General features: G+C 39.5%; 1 protein-coding gene across 1 annotated transcript; it reads right to left on the minus strand.

Annotated features, from left to right (window-relative positions):
• Nucleotides 1-50: 50 nt before the first annotated feature.
• Nucleotides 51-19808, minus strand: psmd6 (proteasome 26S subunit, non-ATPase 6). Its single transcript, XM_078543654.1, has 8 exons — nt 19272-19808; nt 17278-17483; nt 12029-12174; nt 11101-11320; nt 2122-2230; nt 1704-1872; nt 617-694; nt 51-503 (listed from the first exon to the last, which is right to left on the minus strand). The coding sequence occupies exons 1-8, from the start codon at nt 19414-19416 to the stop codon at nt 407-409; spliced, it is 1170 nt and encodes a 389-aa protein (XP_078399780.1). The 5' UTR covers nt 19417-19808; the 3' UTR covers nt 51-406.
• Between the last annotated feature and the right edge of the window lie 499 nt (nt 19809-20307).

Below are 20307 nucleotides of genomic sequence, written 5' to 3' on the forward strand. Positions count from 1 at the left end.
TGGCAACTTAAAACATAATTATTTCTCCATAAATTATATAGTGAAAAATGCAAAGGCAGTAGAAAACATTTAATAATTTCCCAGTATCAAAGTTCAGAAACAATACATCCTTTGATATCATTATTGGAATTCCAGCCTAATCTTTAAATATACCAATTATCTGAAATACATGAGCCTCTCTCTTGAAAACATGCTCTGGGTGTTTATTATATACAGTTGCTCAAATTGTTTACACTGTGTAGTAAACTGTAAAGTTTGGACTACATGTACATAAAGGTTTAACAATGGCACAAACTAAACCCATGATTCGTAAATATTAAAAGGTCAAGTTTGGAGAAATAACTAGAACAATTCAAAAACCTAAATGGCCATTGCATACGCTGAGAGCTAGCATCCTTTAAACCGATTACATATTTATTACTCGTGACAGTTTTTGGACTCTGTTCAATAGTAGGTCTCCTTTCTTTATGGTTTCCTGGTACTGCCAGTTCTTGCTGTCAGGCCTGCAATAATAATGGTCAAAATTAACAATTAAAATGCTTTGAGTAAAAAGAAATTAAATCATTTGAAACTAAAGTTGGTCCACACTTCCTTTTTAATGTTCTTTATTACATACCTGTTGGTTTCTACTATTTCGTTCACTTTATCTATTTTACAATGTAGTCTACCAGCAGCGATGAAACGAGACAGTTCCCTGCAAATCAAATGCAAATATTTTATTAATTTTTGCACTCAGTACATAACACAATTAATCTTCAATCCCCTCTCCTTCAGAAGTGTTACTAATACTGTTTTATTTTTAAAAAGCCATCATCTAATTCAGAATGAAATTCGTATGGTCAGAGGAAAAAGTTAACAGAATATTTTATGGTTTTGAACAAATCTTGGATCAGAAAATCAAACCCTAGGAAGAACAAAGCTAAATGGTTTTGGTTTGTTCCATACATTGTTTTACATGGGAAAGGGTAGAAGAATTTTCATGAATGACAACAACCAAAGCTCTTAAAAGGGTCACTAACCTACAACATACATATTTTTATAACTGACCTAACCAACTCCATTTGGAGGTTTAGAAAATTCCTTTCTACATGCTATGAATTTTACCATTGGTTTGGTTACTAACATCCAATGCAGTTTTCAAAATGTCATATTAAAGAAAGCATCATAAAATGCTGGTTAGGCCACAGCTGGAATTTTTGTGTATAGTTCTGGTCACCACATTACAGGAAGGACAGAATTGCTCTGGAAAGAGCACAGAAGAGATTTACAAGAATGTTGCCAGGGCTTGAAAATTGCTGCTAAGAAAGAAAAATTGGATAGGCTAGGGTTGTTTTCCTCAGAGCAGAGGCGCGACTTAACTGATGTGTACAAAAAGACCAGTTTCCCTTGGCCAGGGATCAATTCCCAGGAGGCATGGATTTAAAGTGATTAGTAGAAGGATTAGAGGGGACACGAAAAACTTTTTCACCCAGAGGTGGTGGGCACCTGGAATTCACTGCCTAAATTGGTGGTTGAGGCTGAAGCGCTCAACTCAAGGTACCTGGATATGCACCTAAAAATGGGATTAAAAATGAGCAGCTAGCTTTTTTTTCTAGTTCTAAAACCAAATTAAACAGGTTTTGGACTAAAACATTTTATAACACAATCTAAATGTTAAAAGGATAACAATTTCAGTTATAAGCACAAGATAGAAACCAACTTACTGATCAATGAACTCAACACCAACACCAAAGGCCTCTGCCATGTAAGTAAGCGTTAACGAACGGTAAGATTCCAGGAGTTGACTATATGCCAAAATTCTCATTTCACGTACATAGTAGCGATAGTGAGCAGAAAACAGCCAGTCCTTCCTTAATTCCTGTTCTACAGTAGCTAAAGAAGAGGGTAAAGTAAATTGACAGGAACTTGGAAAAACATTTATGCTTTCTCAAACCAGCTATGTATTTCAGAAACTATGCAAAATGACTCAATACAGAAATCTTTTTAAGTACTGATTGCACCAATTAAACCTTTTGCTTTATGAAATTACTTTCATCATTGCAGATGCTCCTTTCTCCACACCCAGTCCCCAAGTTGCAAATTTTCATTTATGACTTATGTCTTAAATAGAGGGACACTCACCAAGAGACTGGAAGAAAACGCTGTACCGGCACTCATACAGTGAAAATAGGTACTGCCGGACTGTTGGGAGACTATGCAGTACTTCAAGAATCTCTGCACCTTTGATGACCTAGATTTAAAAATTAAATTGAGGTTAACATTTTTAAATCACTTTCCTTTACATTTTGTATTGTGGTGATCGGCATGCTCTGTATAATAAGCAACCACTCAAAGATTAAAGACTAGAACTGTAGAAGATTGACAATGTTTCAACATACTGGATGAGCCCTTCCAGTAACTTTGAGGTCTGAATTCAGGAGAGCTGCAAGATAAATGAGTTAGCAGCATATTGTCTTCCACAGACTCCTAGGCTGACTCAGTTGGTCGTTCTTTCATCCAAATCTGAACATGGTGGGTCCAAGCCACACTACAGGTTTGAGTAATCATTTAGGTTGACACATTACTGCAGTATAGAACAGACTGCATTGTCTTTCAGATGAGACATTAAGCCAAGTCTGCCTGTTCAAAAATTCTTTAACCAACTCCTCCAAAAAAATTTGTCTGGTCATCCATCTGCTGGTTGTGGGGACTCAAGTAACTTGATTGCAGTGTTTGCTTGTATAACAATTACTGCATTTCAAAAGTAATTCATTAGTTGTAAAGTTCTGAGGATATGAAAGGCACTATATAAATGCAAGTTCATTCTTAGTGCCATCCAAACATATGGCTGTGTCAACAACCCCATATATTTAAATGAACATTACTACTAGTAGCAGAGACCAACATCTGTTCTTGCTGATGATAGGTTGAGTGGCTTAGTCTGACCATACAGGCTAGCAATCCAATACAATATGATTTTTTTGCTCAATGGCTTGTGCCCAGCTTTTCTACCCTCTGGGGAATGGTAGAACAGAAACATCACAAACAACTTTGAAACAATTGCCCATCTTTTGTGTTGTGGAATCTGCCACATTACAATATGCAGATTAAGTGCAGGAAAATATGTGAAGAGCAGGAGTAAGCAATTGTAGGCCATTCCAGCAGATGGCTGATCTACACCTTAATTCCGTTAACTTATCTTTAAATGATATCCCTTTATCCACTTACCTGACAAAAATCTATCGAGCTCAGTCTTAAAAATATTAGCTGACTCAGAATTCACAGCTTTTGGGGTAGAGCATTAGATATTCACTACCTTTTGTGGGACAAAGCATTTCCATCCCAAAACTGCCCAGCTCTAATTTCAAGATTGTTCTTGAACAAGAAAAGTTTCCCTGTATCTACCCTATTAAACACCTCAATTAGACCATCCACAGCCTTCTAAACTCAAGGGAATAAGACATTTATGCAACAGATGTCTCAGGCAAAATTGTAGGAGTGCTGCTTAAAGCAGTTCTATAATACCATTCAATTATAAGTTAAGAAAAGCAGGAGTGGAGGGGTTTGAGCCTATGCCGGCAATAAGTTCATGGTTGATTTCCTGCACTTTCCTTATATCCCTAAATCCCCTTAGTATCTAAATCTATTAGTCTCAAACTTGAATACTTAGTGTCTGAACATCCACAGCTCTCTAGAGGTAAAGAATTGCAGGGGTTCACAACCCTTTCAGTGAAGAAATTTCTCCTAATGAGTCCTAATCTTGATCCCTTATTCTGAGAATGTGACCAGCCCTAGCTTTACACTCACCAACCATTCTAGGAAAACATCCTCCTAACATCTACCCTGTCAAACTCCTTAAGGATGCTATATATTTCAACAGCACTTATTCTTCTAAACTCTAGGGAATATAGGCCCTACTCAATCTCTCCACATACGACAATCCCCTTATCCCAGGAATCAGTCCAGTGAATCTTCACTGCACTTGCTCTAAGGCAAGTAAATGTAACTTTCCTTGGATAAGGAGACCAAAACTATATACAGTACCTGAGTGTGGTCTCACCAAAATCCTTTACAACCGCAATAAGACTTCTTTATTCGTGCACTAATCCTTTTGTATTAAAAGTTAACATATTATTTGCTTACCTAATTGCTTGCTGTTAACTGCATGTCAGCTTTGTGATGTGTCCAAAGACAGCCAAGTCCCTCTGAATACCAACATTTCCTAGTCTGTCATTGTTAAAAAAATATTGTTTTTCTACTTTTCTTACCAAAGTGGGTAACTTCACTTTTCCACATTATATTCCATCTGTCATGTTCTTGTCCATTCATTTAACCCATCCAATCCTTTTCTGCCTAACTTTGTATGGTCAGAAACCTTGGATACTTGGTCCTCTCATCTAAATCACTGTTACAGATTATAAATAAGGCTCAAGCACTGATCATTATGGTGCCCTGCTAGTTGCAACCTGCCAACCTACTGTCTTCCCACTGTTTTCTATTTGTTGACCAATCCTCAATCCATGCTTATATTTTCTATTTTAGCCCATGATCCCTAATTTTGTGTAACAACATATTAGCATCTTATCTAATGCTTTTGAAATTTCAAATATGCTACATCCACTAGTTCCCCCTTATCCATCCTACTAGTTACAACCTCAAAAAATTGAATAGATTTGTCAAACACGATTTCCCTTTCTTAAATCCATGCTGATTCTGCACATTAATACGAGTTTCTAACTGCCCTGTTATTACATCCCTAATATTGTTATACTACTGACATCCAGTTAACTGGTCACAGTTCCCCGCTTTCACTTTCCCTCCTTTCTTAAACAATGAGGTAACGTTCGCTACCTTCCAACTCACAGGGACTGTTCTAGAATGCAGAGAATTCAGAAGAACAAAACTATAACAAACGGTAATAGTAAATTGGAACACAAGTGCTAATACTTAAAAGTCCCTCTTGCTTTTGCCACATTTGAAATCAGTGTTGATCACCAGGATGGGATCATGTATTTAGGTCAGAAATACAAGCAACAATCACTAAATTCCATCAGTAAAAAGCAGTCAAAATGTGAGTAACAAGCATCTATAAACACGCATCTAGCGAATAACATTCTGCAAATCTGTGTTGGGTTATTGCACATTGATACAGCACAAGTTTATGAATAGTACTCAAGGGAGAATAGATAAATCAGGTCTTTATAGGAAAAGATCACTCAGAAGAAATGTATAAAGCATTGATAGTTCTAGTATGTCTTTTTACAAAGGAATTATGGAAAAAAAACTTGAATTTGATAAAATCACAAAACAAATATCACTTAAATTAGATGTATGTTTTTCATTTTAGATAAATTCAGATAAAAACTTCTTGATGCTCCCTTGTGTTTTAGAAACCATAGTATAAGTTAATTTTCAGGGACAATAACTAAGTTAAATGCACAGAAATTTGACATTCAAATCTAACGTACATATATTCATTGTTTAAGATAAAAATTCTCTTCTTCCCTTACCTAGCCCCTCTCAGAAAACTGGTTGTACATGCACAAATATAACATATCAGCATAACAAGATTTTGCTGTTCTGTTGGAGAAACTGTTTTTCAACTGTTCCACATTTGAAAACTGCAAAAATCCCTTACAAGGTTACCGAAGTTTTTGATGGTTCAGAATAGTAAGTTTCCAAAACATTCTGCAGCTTTATCGCTGATTAGTAAGGCATTGTTCTCATACAATGGCAACATAATTTACCATATAGAAGTGCTATTATAAGCAGCTGAACCCACTGCTTTTCCTCTATGTCACAGAACATCATACCAGCTTAAGGCAATATCTTAAATGATAACAGGTTACCTTCCCCTTAGCATCATCACCATTCTTCAAAGTGTATCCTTCAATAACAATAAAACATTAGCCATGCTCTAATGATTCTAAGAAACTAAATATCAAAAAGCTCACTCTAGATGGAAGTCTATATAACCCAGTGATCAAGCCCTAATGCCTGTCCAACACCAATGGTGCATTTGACCAGAAGCTGACCCATATTTAACATGACAAAATTATTAACCAACCCAAGCATATCTTGACAAGACTTCCTGGAAGACTGTGCTCTGTGAATGGTATGTATATCTACAAAATAATACATTTCCTAAACAGCAGGTAATTATTTTTCATTCTTTATTCAAATACTGTTTGGAGACATACCAGTGTAAAATGGCCTGCCAACAAGAGAAATGTCAAAAACACTGGCTTGTGCATTTACCAGATTTAAATAATCTTTGGTAAACATGTGAAGAGTGCTCTACAATGCTACTTTGGAATGTGCCATTATTGGACCTCTGGGCCCTTTTCTGCAAGATGTTAGTCGTTAGTTTATTTACCAATTTACTGATGGAAGCATAGAATGATACAACACAGGAGGCGGCCAGTTGGCCTATCGTGTCTATGCCAGCTCTTTAGTAGAGGAACAACTTATCTTTATATAGCACCTTTAATGCAATAAAACATCCCCAAGCACTTCAACAGGAGCATTATAAAACAAAATATGACAACGATCAAACAAGGAGATATGAGGTCAAATGACAAAGCTTGGTTGAAGAGGGTAAGTTTTAAGGAGTGCCTTAAAGGAAGAAAGCGAGACAGAGGCGTGTAGGGAGGGTATTCCAGAGTTTAGAGCATAGACAACTGAAGGAATGGCCACCAATTCTCAAGTGATTAAAATCAGGTATGCTCAAGAGGCCAAAACTAGAGCAGCACAGATATCTGAGGGTTGTGGGGCTGGAGGAGGTTACAGAGATAGGGAGAGGCAAAGCCATGGAGGGAATTGAAAACAAGGATGAGAACTTTAAAATTAAGACTTGCTTGATCAGGCGCCAATATATGTCAGCGAGGACAAGGGTGTTAGGTGAACAAAACTTGGTGAGAGTTAAGATACACGCAGCAGAGATCTGGTAAACCTCAAGTTTACGAAAAGTAGAATGTGGGAGATCAGATGGCAGTATTTTAGAACACCAAGTCTAGAAGTAGCGAAACCATGAAAGAGTTTCAGCAGATGAGTTGAATCGGGGTGAAGTCAGGCAATGTCACAAAGGTAGAAATAGGCAATAGTACTGGTGGCGTGAATATGTAGTTGGGAGCTCATCTCGGGATTAAATGTGACACCAAGGCTGTGGACAGACTGGCTTAATCTCAGACTGTTGCCATGGAGAGAGATGGAGTCGGTAGCTAGGAAATGGAGCAAGGACCAAGAATAATGGCTTCAGTTTTCCCAATATTTAACTGGAGAAAATTTATGCTTATCCATTACTGGATGCCAGATAAGCAGTCTGATAATTTAGTAACAGTGAAGTTGCCGTGAGGAGTGATGATCAGGCAGGGCTGGGTGTCGTCAATATACGTGTGAAAACAAACAATGTGCTTTCAGATGATGTCATGTATATGAGAAATAGGATGGGGTAGATCCTTGAGGGGACACCAGAGGTAACAGTGCAGGAATAGGAAGAGAGGCCATTGCAAGCGATATTCTGGCTATGAATTGACAGATAAGATTGGAAGGTGAAAGCAGTTCCACCCAGTTGGACAACAGTGGAGAGGCCACGGAGGAGGATGGTATGGTCAACCATGTCAAAGGCTGCAGACAGGGCATGAGAGAAGGACATGGAGGGACCTTTGTCAGAATTAAGTAGAATCCTGAGGCCTAGCAAACAGCAAAAGGATCAGATTTTGGCATTTTTTCCTTTCTCAAGGTGAGGTATGAATGATAGAAAGTGGAACATTTCATAGTTCTATCATAAGGCACTCCCAGGTCAGGTATACTATAATCAGGTGCTTTATTGATTCATAGGGTGAATGTGACACTGGCAAGGCCGATATTTATTATCCACCCCTAATTGCCCTTGAGAAGGTGGTGGTGAGCCACCTTCTTTTCAACTAAGTGGCTTGCTAGGCCATTTCAGAGGGCGGACCGTGGGCCCAGACTCACATATGGGTCCACAATGGGTAAGGACAGCAGGTATTTTTCCAAAGAATATTGGTGAATCAGATGGGCTTTTATGACAATCGTAATTTTATGGTCACCATTACTGATAATTAAATAAATCTGGAATTTAAAAAAGTAACTGAATTTAAATTTCCCAACTGCCACAGTGGAATTTGAATTCAGGTCTCCAGATAGTTTGTCCAGGCCTCTGGACTTCTAGTCCAGTAAAATAACCACTATGCTGCCATAACTCATTGCAAAGATCTCTCCACATGTCCTAACAGTGTGTCTCAGCCTCAACCTCGGAAGTGTAGCCTTTACTGTAATAACATGATTGTCTGCACCCGCACATTCTTACACAAATCATCTAAATTAAGACATTGCCACAAACCCACTAGGAACTGGGTTAAAAGTGCACAACCTCATTTCACATAGGACCTTAAAGTCAGCAAGAAATGTTGCATCCCATCAGCCTGGGTTGGATTTAAATCCATGCCACCCAATTTTCTATTATTTGTTGACGAGCCATAATTTCTAATGATGCATGCTAATGAATAACCTTCAGTTATTAATGCTTTCCTTTGAGGAGTTAACATTGTCTTTCAGAAATGAGGATTGAAGTGCCTCTATATTTACACAGGATCCCGCACATAGAAAATGTTAAAATCATTTATTTCAAAGGGGCAAATAATTTATATTTAGATAACTCTGATCACATTCTAAGGATATCCCAAAGTATTTCATAACCAACGGATCAATTTTGTAGCCAAATGTGGCAGCTAATTTGAATGCAGAGTTATGCAAGTAGCAAATTAATGAATAACCAGATGTTTGCCCTGGTGACAGCTGAGGGAGCGATGTTGGCTAGGATACCAGGTAAATCCCTTGCTCTTTTTTAAATTCGTGCCAAGGAATTATTTACAGCCAGATGAGCAGGCAGCCCTAGTTTAGCACATCTGAAGGATAGTAGCATGGAATGCAGCACAACCTCACTGCTATATTGAAGTGTCAGTCTAGATTATGTATTCCAGCTTGTAGTGGCTCTTGAACCACAATCTTTTAAGATGAGATCAGTACCAACTAAGCTTAACTGACAAAGGCTGGTAACCTGGTCCTATCCTCGGAATGTCCAAGGGAGTTTACCCCACAGCACCTGCCATATTCCAGATTGATGACTATCTGCGAGGTCTTAGCTCTTCAACTTGGGAATGGAGTAGGTGCATCACAGTCAATACAAAGGTACAAGGAATGCTGGTGCCATCTTGGCTTGTTTAAAGCTCTAACTACAGATGGAGTAGCCAATCTCTCCTCAATTCTTAACTGCAGGAGTATAAACATGTCTGTTATCTTTGCTCTGGGATAATGGGGCTCAAACCCAGGCCGCGGAGGCATCCATCATGTGGGATTGTGGAATCTCTATGATATATACCCTACATTTTTCTCCTTGCAAGTTAGCAGAAGCCTCAGCTAGATACCTGGAGCAACCCCTATGAAGAGACTGGTTTTTGCAACTGATTTATAGCACATTTTGATTTTTTCTTCTCTTCTGTGTTTGAGTCAAGGATACAGTGGGCCATGGCCAAGATGAGCTCTACTTTAAGAGACACCTTATATCTGTGGTACCTGAGTGTTTGAAAGAAGCTTTATCCCACAGCCACTGATTACCTGCAATAAAAACAGGAAGTGCTGGGAAAACTCATCGGTCTGTTTCTCTCTTCACAGATGTCCTCAGACCTGCTGAGCTTTTTCAGCACTTTCAGATTTCCAGCATCCATGGTATTTTGCTTTTGTTTTCATTTTACCGATTACCTGCACTTCTGTATTTATTATGCTTCAACTTTAATATACTTTGAAATGGCTAATGTCTACTCAATATCTTTAAGGGTCTGAGCAGGTCTTAAAACAAGTGGCAAAATAATTCTGGGTGATTTCTGCTCTGGAGATTTTCCCTTCATGAGGACCCAGTTCAGCCTGTGAAAATAGAGAACACAGCAAAACAATATAAAACTAATCAAGTGCAAATCTTATTTACCCACAACATTAGAAACTACAGATACTGTTTCTAGGAGTTAGGAGATGAAACAGTAGGAGCAGAGAACCTCTACTGAAGCTGCAAGCTATGAAATAGCATTATTGTGCTAAGTCTTAGGGTTCATCATAATACAAAAGAAAACTTTGCCAGGCATGCTTAGCACATGGTAATCCTAGAAACCCAATTAGACTGAGCTAATTTGCTACAGTGCATGAAAGACATTCAAATGAATATAAATTGTACAAACTAATAACCAATTTTCACTTTGTTTTTGGTCTGAATAAGACTGCTTGGGACAAATGTATCACTTGCTTGGCCAGCTTTGCTTAGAATTGCAGTTTCAATGGAGTAAGCCTGAAGAGAATTACTGAACGTTAACTAATAGCAATAAAGAGTCAGTTTTAGTTAATGAATTTTCATGCAGTAACGGGAGTCAAAATTAAAAAAGAGCTCTCGCTACTATATTCCTTATGTCTAATAGTAACTGTGCCATGCATTCATTTATAGCACACAAATGGCCCATTCAAAAATTGCAGGGCCAAAATAAGTTTCCCAACTTCATACAATAAGACCAAGCAAGAACAAAACATTGCTTCTGGCTCCCCTTCGGCTGATCAGCATAAATGGGAGTTTTAATCCCAACACTGTCAAAACTCAAGCAAGAGGAAATAGAAATCTGTAACTGGAAATAACACAGATAGATAGATGGAACAGAGTTTTACAATGCCAAGATTTTGGTTTCAGCCTGGTTCCATTTGAAAGAACCAAAAAAAAAAACAAGTGGACTGTTTCTACTGCTAATTTGCACTTTTGGTTGTATTACTGAATTGAGTGTGTCCAGCACAACAGTGCAATACACTTTTCCATTATAATATAGGCATTAAAACTGAGGACAAATTCAGATGGGCAATGCCTTGGAGTCATGAAGACCGGGAGTTTGGCATGAGGTAAAACATTAATGGCAGGAGTTGAAAAGGGAGTTAACAAGCTCATTCTCGATCATATGTTGAAAAATTTACAGTACAAGCACAAATGCAAGTTGCAATTTTCCATATCCATGGAACTATACTAGACAAACGTACTTCCCTGAATTATTTTACCATTACGTCGCTTACCTTTTCACGTAGGTCAGGCCGATCTAGTGCAATCATGCTGACGTAAACAGTATAAGTTACAAAGGTTTTATAATCCATGAGTTCATAGGAAGTGAATGTAGAGACAGTATCTAAGAATAGCTCTGCAGCCTGCTTGAAGTCTCGAATTGCCACACAATACATCCCTTGATAAACTTTGAGACGATTCCTTCTATCCCAGTCACCACCTTCTTCAATTAAACTGCAAGGGAACACATATAGAAGATACTGAATTTTTTTTAAAAATTCACTTTAATATTCTAATGCCTTCTTACTTTTTGTCATCTCTGCAAGTAATTTTTAACATCCTTTCTGCCAATGTAATTTCTGTAGCCAGCAACTGCAAGCTATGCCAGTTACATCAGAATCACCACAGGTCAACATGATCAGAAACCTATTATCTCTCAACCTATACAGTATTGTAAAAGTCTGAATTATGTCTCAAAGCCATGAAGCTTTGTTGATCCCACTGGCATTCAAAGCTAATAGTTCTTCACTAAATTTTCAGCCATCACATATGTGAATAGCACATTTAGTAAAACATTTTATACTATTAGATTTACATATTACACTACAGGCTGCTACAGACATGAACTAAATTAAAAACTGCATGAACCACATGACTGATATACATTACAGCAAAGAAGTGATTCTTTTCCTTAAATAGGTCAAATTTCAATATGCTACAGTCAAATGTGTTGCATTATATACCCAAACACTCAGCCTCAAATTCAGGACCAATCATAAAGCACACATGAACAGATCTGAACACCTGATAATACTATACCTGCTGTGAATAAATATGACACATATATTAAATGTATAGCTCAGTGCCAAAATATGAGGGGGAACATGTTACAAAATGCATGTGGGCCAAAATAAAATGAATAGAAGCACATGAATCCAGTACCTTTTAGCCTTCTCTATGTTACGTGTGATCAGGTCATTATCCATGTAAAACAAACCAATTCTTAGCAGGTAAAACACAATGTCTAGACGATGTCCAAGAGCCACAGTCTTGTCGTATGTTTTCCGAAAGGCTGTCAAAGCACCATCCTTAAAAACGAAATATTTTTAATTACATTGAGACAAAGTGATTCAGAACTGTATCAGAACTGTTACAGGGTGATATAGATGGGCTGGTAAGATGGGCAAAGCAGTGGCAAATGGAATTTAACCCTGAGAAGTGAGAGGTGACACATTTTGGGAGGATTAACAAGGCAAGGGAATACACAATGAATGCTTGTACCCTAGGAAGTACAAGAGGATCAGAAGGACCTGGGTGTTACATGTCCATAGATCCTTAAAAGCAGCAGCACAGGCAGATACAGTGGTTAAGGCGGCATATGGGACACTTGCCTTTATTAGCTGAGGCATAGAATAAAAGAGCAGGGAGGTTATGTTGGAGCTGTATAAAACGCTAGTTAGGCCACAACTGGAGTAGTGTGCGCAGTTCTGGTCACCACACTATAGGAAGGATGTGATTGTACTGGAGAGGGTGCAGAGGAGATTCACCAGGATGTTGCCTGGGCTGGAGCATTTCAGCTATGAAGAGAGACTGGATAGGCTAGGGTTGTTTTCCTTAGAGCAGAGAAGGCTGAGAGAGTATACAAAATTATGAGGGGCATAGATAGGGTAGATAGGAAGAAACTTTTCCCCTTAGCAGAGGTGTCAATAACCAGGGGGCATACATTTAAGATAAGGGGCAGGAGGTTTAGAGGGGATTTGAGGAAAAGTTTTTCCACCCAGAGGGTGGTTGGAATTTTGAACACGCTGCCTGATGGAGCGGTAGAGGCAGGAACCCTCAACGTTTAAGAAGTATTTAGATGAACACTTGAAATGCCATAGCATACAGGGCTATGGGCCTAGTGCTGGAAAATGGGATTAGAGAAGATAGGTGCTTGATGGTCGGCACAGGCATGATGGGCTGAAGGGCCTATTTCTGTGCTGAATAACTCTATGACTATCATTTCATAACACACACTGAGCATGTTTATTATTAATCAACAGAAATATCAAAAGAAATAAAATCAAAATGACTTGTCAATCTCTTGTGGCACCACATAGAGAAAACGAAGATCAATCATAATCTTCAGGTGATATATGGCTAGGGGGCACAGGATCATTACACCAGAGCACAAAATGTAAATCAGCGATAAGAGTCAGCTCTTATTTGATAAAACACTTGGTTTTTATATAATTTATAGTTAAATTACAAACAGTTAACTGAAGCATCCATGCTTCTCTGCAGAATGGATGAAGGATTGGGAAGAAACAAAATTGAGGTACTACTTGTCACAATTTTACTCCTGCTGTTGGCCTCAAAGAAAGCTGCCCACAAAGATCTAGTGGTCTCAGAAGCATACACTGCTAATTTCCTAATGCCAATTTGGTTCTGGGGTCAAGCCAAGCGGGGTCAAGTCGGGGATGTCCAGGCATCCAGCAACAGGAATATCATCACGCAGGGTAAACAACCAATCACATTGACGTATTCTCACTTACAGCAAACCAGGGGGAAAAAAACACTGAAGCCCTTCACTTTTAATTTTACAATTTTAGACAGTGAAATAAATGATTGGGACATACACATAGGATAGAGGTCGAAGATAAAATATTATAAACTTTAAAAAAAGTTTTATAATGTGGAATTTATATAATGGAGAAATCTAGGAACATGGATATTAATTGTATATTAGTTGTATTTAATTGTATGTTTTACGAAAATAAATGCAAGTACAAAGAAATTGTTAGTGGTCCTAGAGATGGTGCATCAAATTGTACAGATTGCTTCGTACAAAATACGGAGGTCTTTTCTTTAATTTGTTTTGAAATTTTAGTTGTATATACAAACTATTTGATTTAAAGAGAGAGATGGGAATCTGTATTTAATAGCATGCAGGTGGTGAGCATCAACTGGGGATTCACTTGTATCCCTAAAAAAAGGAACAGACTAAAACTGGTTGTTGGGTTAAAAGATGCATGTTTGGGTGCATATATCACTGTAAATAAATGTTTAAAAAGGGTCGGCAACTTGGTTTCTGGCATATGACATATAGGAACATGAGGAGGCCAGTTAACCCCTCTAGCCTATTCCACCATTCAATGAGATCGTGGCTGATCTGTGACCTCTATCCAACATTGCCCGATATCGCTTAATACCTTCAGTTATCAAAAACCAATCTCAGTTTTAAAATTAACAATTGATCTAGCATTACTTGTTTGTTGCAGAAGAGAGTTCCAAACTTCAAATCTGGCATTCAACAAACATAAAATTACTTTTTCGAAGCCAGGGAGGCTGTTTAGCAATAACTATAAACAGCATGTTGTTAAAAACCAGTCACACCTCACTCAACAGGTGTAACCTTTTCAAGGGTTTTTATAGCAAGGCTAAGAGCAAAAGTTCTCAGCAGTTTGTAGATTTTCAGCTGAATGGGGCTGAAGGGGTGCCTCAACAGCACATCCCCTGGGGTAGTGTAGAATCACTGACAGCAACTCCATCGAGGAGACGGTGGCATAATGGTAATGTAACTGGACTGGTATTCCAGAGGCCCAGGCTAATGTTCTGGGGTCACAGGTTAAATTCCACCAGCTGCCGTGGTGGAATTTAAATTCAATTAATTAAATCTGGAATTGAAAATTAGTCTCAGTAATGATGAAAGTTAGTCTCAGTAATGGTGACCATGAAACTATCAATTGTTGTTTAAAAAAACATCCTTACCTGGTCTGGCCTACATGTGACTCTGGACCTACACAATGTGGTTGACTCTTAACTGCCCTCTGAAATGACCTAGCTCAGTTCAAGGGCAATTAGGGATGGGCAACAAACGTTGGCCTTGCCAGTGATGTCCACATGTAATGAAGGAATAAAAATAAAGCTTCCGGGTTTCTGAGTTTAACTGGGCATGTGTGGTTTCAGAGGAGTAACAACGGTGAACGTTGACAATTTTGCTACGATTATTATAGCAAAATCCAGAATTGGAGTCAGGCCTTTTACATCAACATTTCTAATGAAAAAGACCTTCAATATTTAAAAATAACGTTTGCACAAATTCCAAGGGACAGAAACATAGTTACATGGATGGCAAATTGCAATTTCTAAATCCATGAGAGATTTGTTAGTAATTTATTAAATGTCTACTCTAATTTAGACATTTGTGTCATGCATTTCAATGAGATTTCAATTCATGGGATCCTTGCCCTTATGGACAATCCCATTACAGGGAATTTCAATTATGTCTGTAGGTGGTATGTGATAGGGCTTTGCCTGTCACAAATTCACCCACATTGTGTCACACATAGTAGGTGCTGGATGTAAGGCCATATGGACTTCTTTTTCTGAAAGTTTTTGTTTTAAAATAGTAATTTAAATACTTACCATTTAGATCTACTAGGTTCAAAGATGTTTGAAAAACAACACATGTTGATGGAGGTGGCTTAACAGGGTATTTAACATTGCTGTTACAGTAGTGTTGCTGTTGAATTATATCACCCGAGTATTATGTAGTCAGTGGCACTCCCCATTGTAAATCATCCAAGCTATCTTGTTCCAGTAGCAATTGGGTCCACTTTTGTATTTTAAGAACATAGGAAATAAGAGGTGGAGTAGGTCATCTGGCCCTTGGAGCATGCTCCACCATTCAACAAGGTCATGGCTAATCTTATTTCTCAACTTCACCTTCCCACACTATTCTCATATTCTCTAATTCCTTTAGTACCCAAGAATCTACCAACCTCTGTCTTGAATATACTTAACAGGTGAGCATCCATAGCTCTCAGACTTCGAGAGCTCCAAGATTCACTGCCCTTAGAGTGAAGAAATTCTTCATCTCAATCCCTTGTTCTGAGACTGTGACCCCACCTTGTTCCAGATTCTCCAGCCAGGGAAAACATTTTCTTAGTGTCTACCCTACCCTTTAAGAATTTTATATACCACTGGAATTACTTCTCTTAATCCAATTAGCCAGTAGGAGACCAGTACAGAAACCCAATATAAAAATGGGAGTGTGATGCCAAAAGAATAGATGCTGCTCTTCATAATACACCAAGCTAAAATGAATATGTATCTTTACAGGTTTCAAAAAGGAAATACATAATTTCTTTGTTTTTTAAATGACTGTAAAGCAAGAAAATTTGATGTGGTTATCTATGGGTTTTATGCTGGTTCTTTTGTTGTGAATGTTGAAGTATTGCACATGTTTATGCTATGACTAAAGCTGGCTAGGCATGTGTAAAATTAAAGCCACACAAACCTTCTGGATCTCACAAACATTCCATGCTTTAGAGCAGGGGCGGGAACCTTTTTTCTTATCACAGGCCATTCACACGTAAGCAAAATCAGTCGTGGGCTACACACAAAAATCAACCAAATTTTCTTTTCTTTTAGAGAGAATACAGAAACATTCAACCCACCCGCTGTTTTAATGCGATGGCTGAATTTGAATATTATATTGTTAAATATTGAATAATTTAGTTGACGCTTCTATCAAAGCAAATTCGTAACAATGATGATAAATGCTATTTTGAAGGCGCTATTGTCATAGTTCTAAATTTTTTTTTTAGAAAATCTTGCTGTGGGCCAGATGAAATTGAGCAATGGGCTGTAGGTTCCCCATCCCTGCTTTAGAGCAAATAAACATCATATACACCAGCATCCCAAAAAGTGCCTGATTTTACTGCACAATTGTTAGCTTCTGAAGTTATCTTATATAGTTAGAGAAACATCATGCAATTATAAATAGACAAAATGTTATAATGGGAGAATTGAAGAATGAGCTTCATTGGGCCAACCAATCTCTTTTGCCTTCAATTTTATATTCTAGCAAAATGATAGATATTTTTATTCCAGGTTTCATCGCTGAAATTCAAAAAAAAACCACAGCATATGCAGAACAAAAAATAAACTTTTCATAATGGAATCCTTCATAATCTATGTTTTCATTTTAACTAATAAGCTAACCTGGGCATTACCAGATTTAATGCATCCTTCAACTCAACCCTGCATCCCACCTCAATTCTGTACACCTAAGTAGGGTGACAGAGGCTAAACAACTAGTTTCTATGGCTGATAAATCTAGTCAGGCCGTGCTTGTTTTCAAATGGAATGCAAGCCCAAAAAATTGAAATGACCAACACCGTGTGAAGTATGGCAAAGATTCTTACTTTGTCACCAATTCTGCACAGATACTCTGCCTTAGCCATCATTGCATCTCTGATTTCACTTTCCCCGAGGTTCTTTTCTGCATCTTCCAGTATATCATCCAGACGTTTTAGTTCTTCCTCATTTGCCCTTTTCATTTTGTTCAACAAGTCTGTGTCTATTGGCCAACCGACATCTTTACAAAGCTGTTCATAGTATGGTGCCATATCTGTAAAACAAAACCAAGGCATTGGAATTCAGGGATTTTACATTTTTCATCTTCACTCTGCTGTGTAGCATACTGACAACTTTGCATCACCTGAATATACAAAACATACTTATGATGCCACACTACATACCTCTCATTTGTTTCCCAGGCTCATGGATCTGAAAATTTCAAATCCTAATTTAATTTTGCAATAATAGCACTTCCATAAAACATTTTTCAAATATACTGAAGACTACATGCCAAAGAGTAGGAAGCAAGGCAACAGAACAAGCTGACAATCTGTCGGTCAAAAGATGAAAATTTTAACCAAAACTATTTATCACATTGACTTGTCGTATATTTTAAACTGAACACAATATATTTTACACATGGTGCCGAGTTTCATAAATGATGACTTATCAGATTAGTCCATGTGGCCTGTAAACTGTATTCCACAGTTCATAAGATATTGTCTATTAGTAGAGAAAATAGGAATGAAATACAAGCCAAAAATGAGGTCAGGTGACAAACTTTGACAGAAATATTTCAGTCGTTTACAACTGTCATTTTGGCCCCAAGAAAAGACAGACATGGAAAAAAAGTATTAAGAGGAAGTTTTAACTTAATTTTGCCTTCTTTCCTCCTCTCTCCCCCACCCTCCCCCCTCCATATATAGGACTAGATATCCTGACAGATACTTCAACATAAGATTAACAAATGTGACAAGATGTGACAAGTTTATAAAATGCTAATCTGCATCTAACCAAAAATAAAGTCTATAAGTCATTGCCCTCCTTTGTGCCTCCTTACCTTAAATGAGTGGCTCATATGGTTCTATAGTTGTTAGCAACCCGCCAACGCCTCATACAACTAACCAGGTAGACCCAGCAAACTATTTCAATGAGCGTCCGCATCAAAACAAAGTACAAATCTTCGCACACTAGCGTTTTCAGGAGTTCAGGGGATAGTGAGCAGTAGGAACCCTGATTAACTCACGCCAACAGACATAAACAATAACACAGAGATTAAAAACAAAAAACTACTGCGGATGCTGGAAATCCAAAACAAAAACAGAATTACCTGGAAAAACTCAGCAGGTTTGGCAGCATCGGCGGAGAAGAAAAGAGTTGACGTTTCGAGTCCTCATGACCCTTAAACAATAACACACTCGCTCCTGGGCAAGATCACCTAATAGATCCCAGGGATCGCATCCTAAACTATCCAGTTCCCCAGGACTCAATCTTAATTATTTAGAAGTTTTGGACGTTTTTAAAAACAGGGGAAACAACTAACATGTGGTCCTATTCCAGTGGCCGCTGTATAACATCATTCATTATAAATGATTCAGGGTTTTGGTGTGATTTATGAACCAGGGAACTGGTGGCTCTTTAGGAGCGAAAGACTTAAAATGAGCAGCAACTTCAAAAATGTTCAGATCAACGGCAAATGAGCGATAGCTCGGCAGCCGGGTAAAGGAGGGCTGAGAGTATGAAGGACATTGGTGGGTGGGGAGGGCGATGCTGAACCCCTCGCCGCTGGGGCAATGGTTTCACTGCGAGCCGGAGCCGCTTGTTCTCCCACCGCCGCCGCGAACCTGACTTCAGCCCGGCTTTAAAATGAGCCCCCGGGGGCCGACACGGGTTCATAGATCCCCAGGCTGAACAATCGGGCGGTGTTAACTGCCGCCTGGGCACTAGGCCCCGGGCTGGAGGCTGGGCCGACAGGTTCGGGCCTCTCCGTCCCCGCCTCAGTGACTGTGCAAATCACACCCCCCCCCCCCCCCCCCCCGCCGCAGCCACAGCCACTCACTGTTCTCCTTCACCGACTCCATCAGCTCGCTCCGCATTTTCGGGTCATTTCGGTGGCCGTCCAAAGTGAGCAGGAACTTGGCCTGCGCAATGCCCAGGCTCGGGTTCTTGGGCAGGCCCTCATCCTCCAGGTTCTCCAGTGGCATTTTCACCCACTCCGACTCTCGCTTCAAATGGCTCCGGCAGGCGGGCTGGGCCGGCGCACTCACCTCGCCCTCCCCGCCGACAAAGAGCCTCCCTGCCCCGCACCGAGGGGCCGCCGCGCGTCAACTCGCCTCCACTCCTGCCGCAGCGCCACCCAGCGCAGGGGAGTGCGCGTGCAGTTACCGGCTCCTCTCGCCAACCTCCTGTGTTATGGCCGTGCGACAGGGCTCCTCACGTGTACAGCAGGTCCACAATCTGCAGAGTATGTGGTGCACCTGGGGATGGATACTATCAATCTTAAAAATCACCGTGGCCAAGGATCATGCAAACCCCTGCATCTCCAAACCTTCCTTTCCTCTCCAATTCCTACAACGCGTTGACATCTTCCAAATCCATGCCCACCTTTCCCACAATGCTTAAGTCGAATCAGGTTGCCAGCCCTGCCGCAGAAACAAAACAACCCTACCCAACATCACAATTCACATCATCTGGGACTTTGATCATGATTCATTATCCTTCCTCATCCTCTTGGAACTCCCACAGCCTCCGCTGTCACTGCTTTGCCCTTACCTGCCAGCCCCCACCTCAGGTCACAGAGAAAGAATCTCAAGCCCCTTAAAGCTGTTCCAACACGTTGGGAGCTGATTGACCCCCTCCCCTGCACCAGGTAGGAATAGTGTGTGTCCTTCCAGTGACTTACTAGCCCAATGACACGCCGTTCCCACCAAACCCTATTTTATCTTTGGCAACTTTCCACGTGGCCAAAGATCCCACTCATAGAACCATAGAACACTACAGCACAGAAAAATTGGCCATTCGGCCCTTCTAGTCTGTGCCGAAATATTATTCCGCTAGTCCCATTGACCTGCACCCAGTCCATAACCTTCCAGACC

Source organism: Cetorhinus maximus, chromosome 6, assembly GCF_964194155.1.
Source record: "Cetorhinus maximus chromosome 6, sCetMax3.hap1.1, whole genome shotgun sequence".
Classification (NCBI taxonomy): Eukaryota; Metazoa; Chordata; class Chondrichthyes; order Lamniformes; family Cetorhinidae; genus Cetorhinus; species Cetorhinus maximus.

What these genes read in the sequence shown, in the direction of transcription:
- psmd6 (XM_078543654.1), bottom strand. Translation starts at nt 19,416, where the DNA reads ATGCCACTGGAGAACCTGGAGGATGAGGGCCTGCCCAAGAACCCGAGC. An exon ending in TGTGCAGAATTGGTGACAAA is followed by an intron (nt 12,175 to 17,277) that starts GTAAGAATCTTT and finishes TTCGTTTTTAAG; the next exon opens with GATGGTGCTTTGACAGCCTT. An exon ending in CGTTTTCTTCCAGTCTCTTG is followed by an intron (nt 1,873 to 2,121) that starts GTGAGTGTCCCT and finishes CCTCTTCTTTAG; the next exon opens with CTACTGTAGAACAGGAATTA.